The sequence below is a fragment of the Myotis daubentonii genome, chromosome 18 (assembly GCF_963259705.1).
Source record: "Myotis daubentonii chromosome 18, mMyoDau2.1, whole genome shotgun sequence".
NCBI lineage: Eukaryota > Metazoa > Chordata > Mammalia > Chiroptera > Vespertilionidae > Myotis > Myotis daubentonii.
In genome coordinates this window covers 31,865,222-31,881,248 of record NC_081857.1, presented here as the reverse complement: position 1 = coordinate 31,881,248, position 16,027 = coordinate 31,865,222, and the positions used below count along the sequence as shown (strand labels likewise).

The 16,027-nt window shown below is 41.8% G+C and overlaps 1 protein-coding gene across 2 annotated transcripts; it reads left to right on the top strand.

Moving 5' to 3' along the window:
• Positions 1-304: 304 nt before the first annotated feature.
• On the top strand, positions 305-7,828 carry LOC132220372 (hornerin-like). 2 transcript variants are annotated; one of them, XM_059673377.1, is made up of 4 exons: positions 305-346; positions 1,209-1,367; positions 2,944-5,923; positions 5,963-7,828. In XM_059673377.1, the coding sequence occupies exons 2-4, from the start codon at positions 1,230-1,232 to the stop codon at positions 6,892-6,894; spliced, it is 4,050 nt and encodes a 1,349-aa protein (XP_059529360.1). In that variant the 5' UTR covers positions 305-346; positions 1,209-1,229; the 3' UTR covers positions 6,895-7,828. The 2 variants fall into 2 exon arrangements, with proteins under 2 accessions (XP_059529360.1, XP_059529359.1); XM_059673376.1 differs by having other exon boundaries at positions 2,944-7,828.
• Positions 7,829-16,027: the final 8,199 nt, after the last annotated feature.

The window sequence follows — 16,027 nt, the reverse complement described above, 5'->3', positions numbered from 1 at the left end:
GCAGACATTCCATTTAACTTCAGTTAAAGTCCACATAATTTGTTATCAATGCATTATGCTAGATACTTCATTGAATATGCAAAAGGTCTTTCTTCAGTGTCCAGAGACTGACAGGTGGAGCTGGTACTCGCCCAGATTTGGGAACTGCTAATGCAATCTCAGGTGAACAAGTAAGGAAGAAGATAAACACTAGGAGGTGGAGATGGAGGTGGAGCTGGGCTTATTTGAGAGTAAATTGGGACATCTCAAAGGGAGCAGCTCCTCTATAAGAAGGCCACTATCCACAACTAGCAGCACCCTGTAAGCTGCTTCGGCCTCTATCCTACTTGTTCCTCTGGTGAACTAGGTAAGTGAGCAGTATTTAGAGCTATAAGTTATGAGAATCTGGGATGTTCTCTAAGGCAAAGAGGCCCTGGGTACCAGGCTTCTTTTGAATATACTTTGGAGAACTTTGGTATAAATTTAACTTTATTGAGAAGAAAAATGAAGAAATAACTGGGACTGATAGTATCAGCTTTCTTTGGGGGTCATTTCCTTAACCATCTTGGGCTCAAATTATCCAGTAGGCAGATTGCCTCCTTTACTTACTGAGCTTTTTCTCTCTGTTGTGTAATCAGTAAAGCCTGGGGTCAGCCCCTCTTGGAGAATGAAAACAAGCTGAGCCTGATAGCAGTTGCCCCAGCTCCATATCGCCTAGGCCTGTTGTTGTCTTTGCTCACTTTATTTACTTTCTCTGGCCTAGAAGTCTGGAGGGTCTAGTTTAGACCCTGATACTCCTTAGTTGGAGTCAGGCATGCCATGTAGATAATAGACTTGTCCTTCTCTAATGTGATGGTTGGGACCTAGAAAGGAACTGAGGAAATGGATGGATTGGCACACCCAGGACTTCTACAGCTCCAGAACAAAGTTCATAAAATTATCCCTGATAGAGGCAAAGAGACCAAAAACGGAAGTCATCACTCCTATATTCATTCAGGAATGGAAATATGAGATATTTCCATAATGAGATATTTGTGTTCCTAATTTCATCACTTTCTTGTTATATGACTTGAACAAGTCATTTAACTCTGGATTGGCTCTTGATCATAACAGAATTAATCATCCCTCATTAATTCTGAATAATTTTTACAAATAATTGAGACTACTTATGTATTTAAGCAAGAAAAAGGAACAATAAGAGGTGGGTCTCTCCCTTTCTTCCCTTTTAGGTTAATTAAATCCACAAAAAGATGCCCAAATTACTACAAAGCATCGTCACTGTCATCGAAGTTTTCTACCAGTATGCCACCAAGGATGAGGAGTGTGGCATGTTGAACAAGGCAGAAATGAAAGTATTTTTGGAAAATGAATTCCGTCAAATTATGAAGGTAAGAACTCCATATCAGGACTAAAACACTGCAATTCCCTTCTTCTCCCTTTCTACCTTTTGTCACATATGGCAAATTCCTAGAGGACTCTCCCTACTTAGTAATAGAGAACAGGGTTTGGTAAAGGCTTAAAACAAAGTCAAAAGTTGACCCCATAATGGTTTCTATAACATGAACAAGAAAGTGATCCTATTTAAAAAAAAAAAAAAGACAAAAATTCATAGATTAAATGTCCTAAGTGAGTAATTCTTCTGGAACAGCAACGGAGATGGTCCTCGGAAGAACTGAAAAGTAGATAAAATGTATCTTCTTCCCTTTCTTTGTCTTTCTTCTGCCCAAAATATCCTGACCACAGCCCATTTCTGAGATGCTGACACTATAAAGCCTCTGAGTTCAAGAAATTAGCATCTTACTCCTAAATCATGAAAGAGGGTGACCACCACCTTAAAATGTCAGTTCTGGAAATAAATATCTGGGAGCTTAGATGTGGTTCTTGATCTCCAACTCATTGAATCCAGCTACATTCTAAATATTTTCATTTGGATTCCTATCAATGTCTCAAATTCAGTGTGTCAGATACAAAACTAAACTCTCCTTCTCCTGTGTGCCCAAAGCAGAAATCTGGTGCCATTTTAATTTCCTCTCTCAGCATGCTCCATCCTCCAACTTCCATCAAATTCATCAATAGTCTCTCAATCAGCCCATTTCTCCCCATCACTATTGCTGGTTCAAGCCATTTCTTACTTCCAATCTCAGCATTAGATGCAAATCTAATCATTTCACACTCATTTCAAAATCCTTCAATAGCTTCCAGTTCTTAAAATAAAGTCCAAAGTTACTTAACATAACTTCAAAGGCATGATTTGCTCCATATTTACCTCTCTAGCCATGTCTCTTGACTGCTAAGACTCTAAATTTAGCAATTCTGAATTTCTTTCAGTTCTTTCTATATGAGCCATGTCTTCTCTTACCTCCAGCTCTTTGTTCATATTGTTCCCTCTACCTGGGTCCAACCCATCCTTCAAAAGACATCACTTCCCCTCATTAACCTTCCTTGAACCCACAATGGCTCCCCTCTGGTGTATTCTCATAGAAACATCACAATAAACTGTGATTTTTAAGTTTGTGCGTCTGGCCCACTAGACTTTAATTTCCATTTTGTCAAGAGCCAAACTTGTTCACTGCACCTAACTGAATGAGAGGCAGATAGTAGGTGCAAAATAAATCTGTTAAATGAGTAAATGAATTAACAAGTTAATGAATTAAGCTGGACAAATAAAGAAAAATCATATATAATATAGGTATCTAAAATTATTATTAATTAGCTAAACATTTATATTTGACCCATTCCTTACAAAATATAATCTTCTAGTTGCATATTCTTCTATTTCTCACTTCATTATTCATTGCGTATTTCCTTCTCTCGTGCTCAGGATAGCACAGTCCAGCCTAAGGGACTATGTGGTTTAACCTATGTAAGCTAAGAATTCATATTTCTACAGCCTTTCTTCAATTGGTTAGCTGGGTATGTGGTCCATATTGACAGAGCTGCCCTTTGTACCTTGTTCCTATACAGAATCCAGATGATCCAGACACTGTAAATATCATCATGCAAAGTCTGGATCGAGACCATAACAAGAAAGTGGATTTTACTGAGTATCTTCTGATGATATTCCAGCTGGCTCAGGCTTGTAATAAAATCATCGGCAAAGATTACTGCCAAGCTTCAGGGTCAAAGCAAAGAGATCGCAGTCACCAGCACCAAGAGGAACAAGAGGAACATAGTGAAACAGAAGAGAAGGGCAACAGGCAAGAATCGTCTTGCAGGCATTCAAGTTGGAGTGCAGGAGAGAATGATTCCTATTCCAGGGGCTCCAGAGGACGCATTAAACACAGGCCTCAATCCAGCTCCAGAAGAGTTGGGCATCAAGGAGGCTCATCTAATTTGGGACACAGGCAAAGCTCTGAGGAAAGATGGAGAGAGTCAAGCTCGGGCCACTTCAAGGATAATAAGAAAAATAAGTATGGCTCTCATCAGCAAGAAAGGTCTGGGAGTGAAGAAGATGGTTATACTCAGTCAAATAGCTATAGAAAAAGATCACACTCAGCAAATCAGTCAGGCGGTTGTGGAGAACAAGGGTATGGTTCCCACTCAGAGGATCGGTCTTTCAGTTCTGACCAACATGGGTCTCACTCAAATGAATCTTTAGGAAATAGACTACAGGAGAAGAAATCAAATCAACATCATGGATTCAGCTCAGGGAGTTGTGGAGGACAAGACCACTGGTCAAATTCAAATGAGCCCACTGGTTATGGCCATGAGTCTGGCTCAGGTCAGTCCTCTAGTCAAAGAAGACATGGATCCCACTCAAGTGGTCAGTCAGGACGCCGTGAAAGACAAAAGCATGGCTCTGGATCAGGACAATCCTCTAATTATGGAAAATATGGATCTGGCTCTAATCAATCTTCTAGTCAGAGATACCATGAGCCTAGTTCAGAATCCAATTTAGGTGAGTCATCAAGCTGTGGACAACATGGATCTGGGTTTGGTCAGTCTTCTGGCTGTGGGCAAAATGGGCCTGGTTTAGGTCAATCCTCTAGTTACGGACAACATAGTTCTACTTCAAGGCAGTCATCAAACTTTGGACACCATGGAACTAGCTCAGGCCAGTCTTCCAGCTATGGTCAACATGGGTCTAGATCAAGTCAGTCTTCTAGCCACAGCCGACATGGGTCAGGCTCAGGTCAGTCTTCTAGCTATGGCCAACATGGATCAGGATTAGGCCAGGCTTCCAGCTATGAACAACATGGGTCTGAATCAGGTCAAACCTCTGGCTATGGCCGACACAGGTCTGGCTCAAGTCAATCTTCTAGACATAGCCGACATAGGTCTGGATCAGGTCAATCCTCTGGCTATGGCCGACACAGGTCTGGCTCAAGTCAATCTTCTAGCCATAGCCAATATAGGTCTGGATCAGGTCCATCCTCTGGCTGTGGACAACACAGACGTAGCTCAGGTCAATCTTCTAGCTTTGGGCAACATGGATTTGGATCAGGTCAATCCTCTAATTATGGACAACATGGTTCTACTTCAGGACAGTCATCAAACTTTGGACACCATGGAACTAACTCAGGCCAGTCTTCCAGCTATGGTCAACATGGGTATGGCTCAGGTCAGTCTTCCAGCTATGGTCAACATGGGTATGGCTCAGGTCAGTCTTCTAGCTATGGTCAACATGGGTATGGCTCAGGTCAGTCTTCCAGCTATGGTCAACATGGGTATGGCTCAGGTCAGTCTTCTAGCTATGGTCAACATGGGTCTGGCTTAGGTCAATCCTCTAGTTATGGACAACATGGTTCTACTTCAGGTCAGTCATCAAACTTTGGACACCATGGAACTAACTCAGGCCAGTCTTCCAGCTATGGTCAACATGGGTATGGCTCAGGTCAATCTTCTAGCTATGGTCAACATGGTTCTGGCTCAGGTCAGTCTTCTTATGGTCAACATGGTTCTGGCTCAGGTCAGACTTCTAGCTGTGGTCAACATGGTTCTGGCTCAGGTCAGTCTTCCAGCTGTGGTCAACATGGGTCTGGCTCAGGTCAGTCTTCTTATGGTCAACATGGTTCTGGCTCAGGTCAGTCTTCTTATGGTCAACATGGTTCTGGCTCAGGTCAGTCTTCTTATGGTCAACATGGCTCTGGCTCAGGTCAGTCTTCTTATGGTCAACATGGCTCTGGCTCAGGTCAGTCTTCTTATGGTCAACATGGCTCTGGCTCAGGTCAGTCTTCTTATGGTCAACATGGCTCTGGCTCAGGTCAGTCTTCTTATGGTCAACATGGTTCTGGCTCAGGTCAGTCCTCTAGTTATGGTCAACATGGTTCTGGCTCAGGTCAGTCTTCTTATGGTCAACATGGCTCTGGCTCAGGTCAGTCTTCTTATGGTCAACATGGCTCTGGCTCAGGTCAGTCTTCTTATGGTCAACATGGTTCTGGCTCAGGTCAGTCCTCTAGTTATGGTCAACATGGTTCTGGCTCAGGTCAGTCTTCTTATGGTCAACATGGTTCTGGCTCAGGTCAGACTTCTAGCTGTGGTCAACATGGTTCTGGCTCAGGTCAGTCTTCCAGCTGTGGTCAACATGGGTCTGGCTCAGGTCAGTCTTCTTATGGTCAACATGGTTCTGGCTCAGGTCAGTCTTCTTATGGTCAACATGGTTCTGGCTCAGGTCAGTCTTCTTATGGTCAGCATGGTTCTGGCTCAGGTCAGTCTTCTTATGGTCAGCATGGCTCTGGCTCAGGTCAGTCTTCTTATGGTCAACATGGCTCTGGCTCAGGTCAGTCCTCTAGTTATGGTCAACATGGTTCTGGCTCAGGTCAGTCCTCTAGTTATGGTCAACATGGTTCTGGCTCAGGTCAGTCTTCTTATGGTCAACATGGCTCTGGCTCAGGTCAGTCTTCTTATGGTCAACATGGTTCTGGCTCAGGTCAGTCTTCTTATGGTCAACATGGTTCTGGCTCAGGTCAGACTTCTAGCTGTGGTCAACATGGGTATGGCTCAGGTCAGTCTTCCAGCTATGGCCAACACAGGTCTGGATCAGGTCAGCCTTATAGCCAATCTGGGTGTGGATGGAGTCAGCCTTCTAGCTGTGGCCAACACAGATCTGCCTCTCACCATAGTCAACATGGATCTGGCTCAGGTCTGTGTTCTAGCTCTGAACAATCTGGGTTTGAATCTGGTCAGTATTCTGGCACTGGACAATATGGGTCTGGCTCATATAGCTCTGAACAATATGGCTTTGGATCTGGTCAGTATTCTGGCACTGAACAATCTGGGTTTGGCTCATCTCACTCAACTAGCTCTGGACAATATGGTTTGGGATCTGGTCACTGTTCTGACGCCGAACAATCTGGGTTTGGCTCATCTCACTCATCTATCTCCGGACAATACGGTTTGGGATCTGGTCACTGTTCTGACGCCGAACAATCTGGGTTTGGCTCATCTCACTCATCTAACTCTAGACAATGTGGTTTTGGATCTGGTCAGTGTTCTGACACCGAACAATATGGTTATGGCTCGTGTCATTCACCTTGCCCTAAACAATGTGGTTCTGGATCCAGTTGGTGTCCTAGCTATGAGCAACATGAATTACAAGGAAGATGTGGGTTAATTTTAATTGGTACTCATGATGAGGACAGTAAACCCAAAATAGGCTCAACTCCCAATCAATCAAGAAGAAATAGCCAGGAACGGTCAGGGTACAATGAAGAAGAAAGAAGTAGTGAGTCTGAGAGATACGAGAGTATTCATGGACAAAGACAAGCAGAAAGCTCCTTGAGTTGTGGCTTTGGACAACCTACAGCCAACACACCCAATTTAGTGTTAATGTTCAAGGAGGATAATAGACAAGATGGCCATTATTATTATCAGACAGAAGGCGATAACTGTGGAGATGGAAGCACCAACTCAAGTTCCCACAGTTTCAGTAGCAGCACTCCACTCTATAAATATGTCCAAGAGCACAGGTGTTAATTCTAATGATGAATAATAAACAGAAGTGAAATTAACTCAAGTAGTAATTTAAAAAATAAGAAACTATAACAGACAAGCAACTTATTATAAAGCATCTTTCTAAAAGTGAATGTATTTGTTTCTATCTTTTTCATTTGACTGCATTCTATTCATTGTTATTGGGTTCCTTCCAAAGAATGTAGGGTATGTGGGCTACATTGCTAGGAAATCCTGAGCTGAATAAATAATGTGTGGGACTAAATTTAGAAGCATAATATAAAGTATTTATGGAGCCTAGGGTTTAGTTAAGGTGTCTTTTTGAGAGTTCACTACTCATTATTTATGCCAAACTAAGCCTGCATCTTTAAAAAGCAAAAAATTATATTACCAGTTCTGGAGCCAAAGCTTCTCTTACATCAATGTAAACCATAATTTTTGGTGTGCCCCACATTGGATGGTAGCAGAAAGAAGATCCTAAAAGCAAAGATGTAATGTAGGAAGTTTCCCAGTTTATGAAAACCATCAAGCCCTTATTCTCAGGTGCATCTTTCATCAGTAACCTACAGCGTCATTAAAAAGTGGCACCAGGTGTTTGTTTCTCCCTAGCCAGTGAGTGAGAGCATTATTTCTTAAACAGCAGAGATGGACCAGTTCAGGATTAAGAAATCCAAATGAGGGCTCTGACTTGTTTTTAGCAAGAAAGATGTTGCCCAAGAATTGCTCTAGGTAAAAACAAAACAAAACAAAACTTTGGAAGAGCAATACCATGGAAATACAATGGCTCCAACCTATCTCTATAGTTCATTGGCCTTTCCACATAGGAAAATAGCCTTTAAACCCAGAGGGAAAGAAAGACTCATCTGCCACTGCTGTATAGTTGCTTGGTTTGACTATAACATATTTGTTTCAAATAACTGGACTGCATTAAAATTAACAATAAAAAATAATGATTAAACACTAAGGTTGTCTCATCTCTGCTTCACTTCGCTCTCACACACAGGTGGTCAGACTAGAAACTAGCTCATATAGCTATTTTCAAGGTCCTATGCTTCATGAATAACCCAGATTTTATAAGAAATTATTAAAACTCAATAGTAAGACAAACAACTCATTTTGGACACTGCTGGAAACACACCAACTGAAACTCTACCTCTGACTCTCCTTTTCCTACCCTCAATGCAACACTTAATGTCCTTGAGGGACACTTGAGAAACACCCTCTTTCATTAGCAACACACTTAGGGAACAATTTCCAAGGGAGGATCCCTGCTTCAGATAACTCATCTCCTCACATTTAATTTATCTCGTCACATTTAATAATTCTCATTAGCTTCAATTCCAGAGGGTGGCATTTCTGACCTAGTCTTCCTTAGTATGCGCCTTATTTGAAGTTCACTATAATTATAAACAACCACCCACAGTTTTCCACTCTTTAAAAGACAAAGATCCTATATCCAATTTCCCTCAATAGCCAGAATTCCATATTTTGCCCTGTCCCCCTATCTACTCCTGTGCTCTGACTCTCTCACCCTGTGTGCTTTACCCGAAACATGAAAGATCCCTGAGCAGCCCTCCTAGCTGCTGCTCAGTTCTCACCTACACATCCTAGTCAGAACATTCCAGATGTTGAAGACCTTAAATCAGTGGGTGCTCTGAGGCACATAACTAACAGATCTGCCATGCAATATTCCAGACTTCACCACAGACAAGGAAACTTCATGTGTGAAGACATCAAAGAAATAGTGTGTTCAAGGACCCAAGGGTACATGCCTTTGAATGAAGCACGTAGGGCAACGAGTTTCAGGAATTGTGGCTTGGTAAAGCAAGCTGGAAGCAGGCTGTAAAGGGCTTTTAGGGGAGTGTGAGGTAGGCAGAGAAGAAAAGTCAGTGAAAAACACTGATAAAGATAAATCTAGCCCTAGCTGGTGTAGCTCTGTTGTTTGAGTGTCATCCTGTGTCGAAAGTTGCTGGTTCGATTCCTGGTCAGGGTATGTACCCAGGTTGTGGGTTCGATACATGTCAAAGGCAACCGATTGATGTTTCTCTCTCACATCAATGTTTCTCTCTCTCCCCCTCTCCCCTCCTCTCTCTCTAAAATCAATAAAAACATATTTTTAAAAAATTTAAAGGATGTGCCAGAAACATAGGAGGCACTTGATAAAAATTTATTAAATGAGTGAAAAATATTTGTAAGCCAAGGGGAAGGTGATTGTGAAAAGGAAGAGATTGTCAATACCAGAGAAGGATGTTCACTGATGACTCAAGTACCCAGAAGAAATGGCATAAATAGAATTAAAAGCACATATAGTGAAATCAGCCTTGAAAAGGAATAGGATATATCATATTCTTGAAGCAAAAAGAAGGTAAAAATAAGTGAAGATATAATTACCTCGGTGTTTCTAAAAGGATGAGCTGCATGGAATCACCTGAGGTAATTATTTAAAAAGCAAATTCTTGGACTCCATCCCAGACCCACTGGAATTGGGTCTGGGATGGAGTCCAAGAACCAGAATTTCTAGGTGATAAAGCCCAGCAACTTGTGTTTTCAATGGTCTGTGGCCCAGTGAATTTCTTTGAGAAAAATGGAATTTAGGAGAATTCATATCTGTTGGCCACTTAGAGAAAGCAAAACTGATCCTTTGCCCAGCTACCACTATGACTACAATTACAGATCCCACAGTTGGAGAGGAGGAAAAAACCCTACACCCTGAGATAGCCTAGAAATAAGGAGAAGATTTCATCTAGAATTAGTCTCCCCGAATCAATGAAGCTTAAGCCATTTCCTGTCAATTGCTGACTTCCTAATGTAAAAAACCTCCCTGACTTTTGCAATACTGACATCTACAAATATGATAATTATGTGAGGAAGTTTCTGTTTTGTCCACATAAATATACTAACTATAAACTTGGTAACCCTGTGATTTTGATTTTTTTTTTCCTTTAAAGGCCTTCTGTGTTATTTATTCAAGAGCATATTCGTCTCAGGAATGAACTAATGCTTTTTTAATCACTCCACCATCCTCCCACTGATGGGGAGGGGAAAAGATAGGAGGCTTGGAAAGAGTCAGAAAGATTTGAAGCATTTGTTGAGGGGTCTGTAAAAGGGCACCAACTAGGAATGAGTAAAGAGAATTCCAGTTAGTATTCAGAATTGAGATAAAGTTGAAATCATAAATGTGTAGATAGAAGCTAATGAATCACAATATGTGATATTCACTAAAACCAACAGCCTGGCAGAAGACGCAAAGAAAATGAAGTCCACGTTAATTGCAAGTTTGGGATTTTCAGGGCAGGTGCAAGACAAAGTTATGGGTCCAGGGCACTCAATGATACATACTGAGGATTACAGGTATAGGTGGGAAGGACAGAAACCCTTACAGAACTTCTCCTGGGCCTAAACTGTATGTGCGTGAAGGGTGGGATAATTTTACAGCCAAATTTCCCTCTACATTCAATTACTGTAGTAAAGATGGGCTTTGCTAGTAGCGGCAGCTCTTCAAGTAAACAAAAATAACTATAAAATACACAGTCAGGAATATGGGATATACAGTGTCAGGCCACGTATCCCCTTTTTAATTCACAATAACTTTGTGGGGCAGAGATCCTTAAGCTTCTCAGTGTGCAAACTGAGGTCTTTAGAAGTTAAGCCAAGAACACACAGCTTGTCCAGGATGTAGTTCAGACTTGAACTTAAGTGTGCTGACTGGGAAACATTCTCAGTCCACTAGCCCATACTGACTTCACCAGGAATAGCTAGGCTCCACTTCATAGAGTTAATGGAAACAGCATCATCCAAGAAAAAATAAATTTCTGGTAAAACGGAGGGAGCATTCTAAGAAAAATTAAGAACAGGGGCATTTTTTGGCAAGAGAACTTAAAAAGAGAGTCTTCTAGTTATGGTCAACCTAGTTCGATGCTCAACCACTGAAGCACGCCAGCCGAGCGGGTATGCAATTTTTAAATAAATATGTTCTTTGTCATGTCTCTATTTCTTTAGTCTGTCAGTCAGTCCTTTTGCCTTATTCATATCTATGCTGAATTTCATAATCACACTTTTGAAATTGTGGGTCTCCATGTTATAATGCAGCAATTTTCAACATTTTTCATCTCATGGCACATATAAACTAATTACTAAAATTCTGTGGCACACCAAAAAATGTCATATTTTTTGCCAGTCTGACAAAAAAAATAGATATAATTCTGATTCGTTCACATTGGCTGGCTATTGTTGTGTTGGCTGTTGTCATTTTTTAAAATTTGATAATCTAAGGGTAAAGGGGTCAGTGCTTCTGACCAAATAGTGAGGTATTGCATGCTTTAACAATTCCTGCGGAACACCACTTGAAAATAGCTGTTGTAATGCATTGTGATTATTGTCAGCGATGGGTAAGCATCTCAAGGAGCAAACCTAGTCTCCTGATTGCTTCCTAAAGAGGCAGAAGGAAAGGATGGGGTTAAGGGTGCAACAAGAGCCGCCTCCTCCTGCCAGGAATGATGACTTCTGCCTAGACAAGGCCTCCACCTCCTTTGAGAGGTCACACATAATGACAGTGAGTGGGCTAAGAGCATTTGCTTCCTCTCACTTCCTTCCCCACCCTGCTCTTCCCTGCACCCGCACACTACTCTCCTCTCCACCCCTACCTCCCCCATGCACACTCTCCTTTACCCAGCAACCTGATTATTTAGTTATTTATCACCTGTTATTTGCTTTCCTCTATTAAAGAAAACAATTTCAACCGAGAAAATGTAAAAATCTAATTGGCTTTATTGAACAAATTATGAATCTGGCAGCATCTGAGAAGTTGCACTAAGTGGAAGGTTTTTATAAGCAGAAACTGGGCAGGACAAGAAAGTTATTAGCAAAAGATAAGAAAAGATTGTTTCAGGCTGGGTCACCTTTCTTTGGAGGAATGGTGACCAAGGTCTTATCAAGCAATTCTAGACTGGTTGGTTTAAAATTCCCCTACTGGGAGGGGCTGAAACTGCAATTAGCTTAGGTATTGAATCTTGATGGGGCCTAACAAAAGTGACTCTATTTTGAACCTAATGTTTCTTTTTAATATCTTTCACCGATAGTTCTCCTACATGATCCAAAGACTATGTGTTCAACAAGACAGGAGTGGTAGGTTTTACCAACAAATAAAAAAGAACCGGGACCTCTCAGAATAGAGATAAAGATGCCAACAGCGTCAAGAGAGACAGAATGCTGAAGGAGATTAACACAAAGCCAAGGCCAAACAATCAGTAAAATATTCAATCTTGGAAAATCAAGTTGGCACTGAATGAGTGAAATAACTTGAGAGAAAAGACAGAGAAACCTCAGAAAGTCGTAAATAGAGATTACTATCGTTCAGAAAAGTATCCATTCAAGGAACAAATGGAGAGAGCAGCCCACAAAAGAAGAGACTTGAAGTTTAGAGTCCAAAATGGATCCATATGGCAGGGAAAACCCAATATACTGAGACCTAAATCTTCTTAAAGATAGAACTAGAAAAGTGACTAGATCGGGATGGCTAAGAGGAAGACATCAAAATGTCAGAAAGGAACAGGAATAATTGGTACTTGCAGATGTCCTCTCATGCCCCTGAGCTTCTCCAACACGCATGTCAAGAAAAGACAAGACATGTCTTCTACTCCACAGCACTGAAGGGCTCTCTACAAGGCTTTCAGGCACCTTGGTGACACTCAGAGAGGGAGGCAGGTGTCCTCTCAGCTCCGGGATGCTCACACTTAGAGAGAGTGGACCGTTCATTGACACTGGAACTGTTAAAGAGACTCCTTTAATTGGAGAATGTGCTACAAAGACAATAGATTACCCTAATTAAGGCCTTATTCAAAAAATACATCTATGCCTCTCTATAATAATAATAATTATTAATATTATTATAATTATAATAATTCACCACCACTCATAACAGTCTTGGGTAAGAGAAGATCATAGACGCACACATTACATCCTACTCTATATTTTTTTCTCCAAACTCCCCTCCGCCCCTGTTAGGTGGTCTTTTTTCTATTCTGGATAGAAGTGGAATAGAAAAATAATAAATATTCTGTCCAATAGCATCTTCTTTGGAACATTAATGTCTCGCACCTGCACCTTGCCTTTTGCATTCAGAAGAAAAGAATGTTGGTGTCTTCGCTTTCAGATCCTTCATGGAGGGACCCTCAGAATATACTGGTGTGACGCCCCACAGAAGGGCTGGGAAAGGCCTCATGGATACTGCATACTGGCCACAGTCGTTTCTGTAGCTGTAAAATGTTTCACTTCCAAAAAAAATAAAAATAAATAAAATTTAAAAAAAATGTTTCACTTCCAAATATTTCAACATTCAGCAAAATAAAATCACTCCAAAGTGTAAAATAACGGGGATCAAATCCATCTTTGCTATGTCAGCAAGAATACCAAGTGCCTGGAATAGTGGGCCACAGGATTCAAGGGTGAAAAGTAATTCTTTATGGTTACTCAGTTTGGTAAAATCACCACACCTTCCTGGCCCACCTCACTGTCACCGCCGCCACTCTTGGAATGGAATGTTGAGTTGTGTGTTCACTGAGGGTGGGAGACTCACAGTCAGGAAGGAGACGACGGGCAGGTGGAGAACTTCAATGTTGCACTAATAACCATGATCATAATTTGCCTGGCTGCAGATTTGGCTGTCCTTTCCTCCTACAAAGAAAAAAATGGGTAGGAGCAGAGTTCTTTCAGTTGTCTGCACAGCCCCTCATAGAGAGAGCTAAGTGGTAACACCTCCTGAGTGTGTCAAGGAATTCACATCACATTTCACCAGAAATAATCCCATCTGGGACCCAGTGCCTCCCTCGGTGGCCACTGCCTTCTCCCACAGGAACTCGCTCCTCACTCAGCAAACTCTAACTTCCCTTCACTATCACACCCTTTTGTCTCAGAGCAGCAGCCCCAACTGGCAACAGAACATATGATATCTCAATGACCCATTGAATAGAAACAGCTATTAATGGCAAACACCTGTTAAGCATTGTATGTGCTAGTACTGCTCTAAGAACGTAATCAAAGTAACTCTGTGAGGTACTATTCTTACCCATGTTTTATAGAGGAGAAGACTGCACCACAGAGAGGTAAAGCACCTTTCCCAAAGACACACAGCTAGGAAATGGCAGAACCAGGACCTGGGCCCATACCCTTAACCACTATGTGATTTTGCCCTTGGGAAAGATCAAAACAGCTAATGTGATGGTTACATTTAGAAATATGTAATTTACAATTTGCCAGTGGCCCCCCTAATGAGTTCTCCTTTTCCTTCATGCTTCACGTCTGTTGCTTTCAGCCTTCACATCTACTAGTAAAATGCAACAGGGTACGTTATGTTATCTTGTCGTAATGGAGCGTAAAACAAGATCTCCATAAGGGTATAGCCCCCATGTGAAATTAAGAAGTAGCCAGGTCTTCTGCCCAGACTTCCTCAAGGTTGACTCCAAATTTCCAACTTTGCAGGCGCGATAGATGACATTAGCACTAACAGAACTCAAGCATTCAAAAGGTAAAGAAGGTTTGGAGAAACAGATATTTTATTTAAGGTATTCATTCTGTCAACAAATATTTTTAGAGTGTTGAGTAGCTGACACTGTGCTGGATTCTGGGGATTCAAGAAGGAATCAGGCAGAATCCTGCCCTCTGGCAGCATTCATCTAAGGTACACTAGAGAAGACTAAGAATAAACAAGCAAAAAGTAGGTAAGAAACAGGATGCCCTGACAAAACATCCAAGGGAACCTCTTTGATATGGGGCATTCAGGAACGCAGTAAACGTGAGATGCTCAAAGATAGACAGACAGATATGTAGGTCCTGTCATTATGCCTTTCTGCCACCTTCCAGGGAACTTCATACTTAAGAATAGTTTGTGATGCTGAAATGCAAATGTCTTGACCTGGTGCTCCAGGCCCTGCTCCAGCTCACCCTTCCTATCAGTCCTCTTCCCAGCACCACTCCCAAACACACCTTCTCTGTTCCATTCCATTTAGGCTAATCTTTCATTGTGCCACAACACTTCAAGGTCACCCCCACCCTGTTCTCTCCCCTACACCCATTAATTCCAGCTGTCCTTCAAGACAAGGCTCCAGTTCCACCTTCCATTCTCTGCCACATTCTTATCCATTACAAGCTTACCAACCTCCAATTAATTACCTAAAAATACAGCCTTCTGTTCTTCACTGATGTTGCACAAGTGCTATAACCCAGGACTTGCACACAGAGCACCACAGTCTCCTCCCAGCAAGCGTGGGCAGGAAGGAAAGGGGACTCAGAGGCTGAGAGAACTGACTCAGGCTCAGAGAGGCTGCTTGAGGGAACCAAGCACGGTGTCTAAGCACAATTTCCAAATAGGAGGACACGAACGAAGTCTCCAATCAAGAGGTCAGATCTCAACAACTGTAGAGAGCATTTGAAATCTTGCTTCCTGGGATATGTTGTCAGCTTGGCTCAAATAAACTCATACAAATTAAACAACAACAACAACAAAATTATGAATACAGGTGGCAAGGAGACAGTTCTAGAGGGCAACTAAGGATCCAGGTGGGAGACCTAATTGAAGGCTAGGTGTAGAGAGCAAAGTCTAAGCCTGCTTTCAGAGATGGGTCAACACAGGGCAGAGGGAGTGGAGACTGTGACCTATGGGTAACCAGGGGCACCATGTACCAACTGGCAGCAAAGGGAATGGAGGGGGAAATTCAGGAAACTACAAACCAAGAATGGGTGACCAAGTTTGAGAACTTGACTGAATTCGAAGCTGTAGGTAGAGACCATCAGTGAATTTGTTTGGAGGAAAGTTGGAAAAGTAGATGAAAGAGAAGACATGAAGTCCAAAAGATGTTTATGAATAGCTTATTAGTCCCTTAGGTGCAGGGGCATGCCTCATTTCTATGCTCCACAGCACTTAGCAAAATAAATATTTTATTGATTATGTACAAACGAAAGATCACAACAGTTCTGGTATTGCCCAATGGGAAAATATGCCAGGATAATGTGAGTCATCACTTAAACAAGCTATGTATTGTGCAGGTTTACTGGAAGGCTCCATCACCTTGGCAAACAAAATGATAATATAATCTAGTGAATAAACATGAGGCTAGAAATGAGGAGATGAAGCTACACCAACCTTGCCATCAACCCCCTGTAA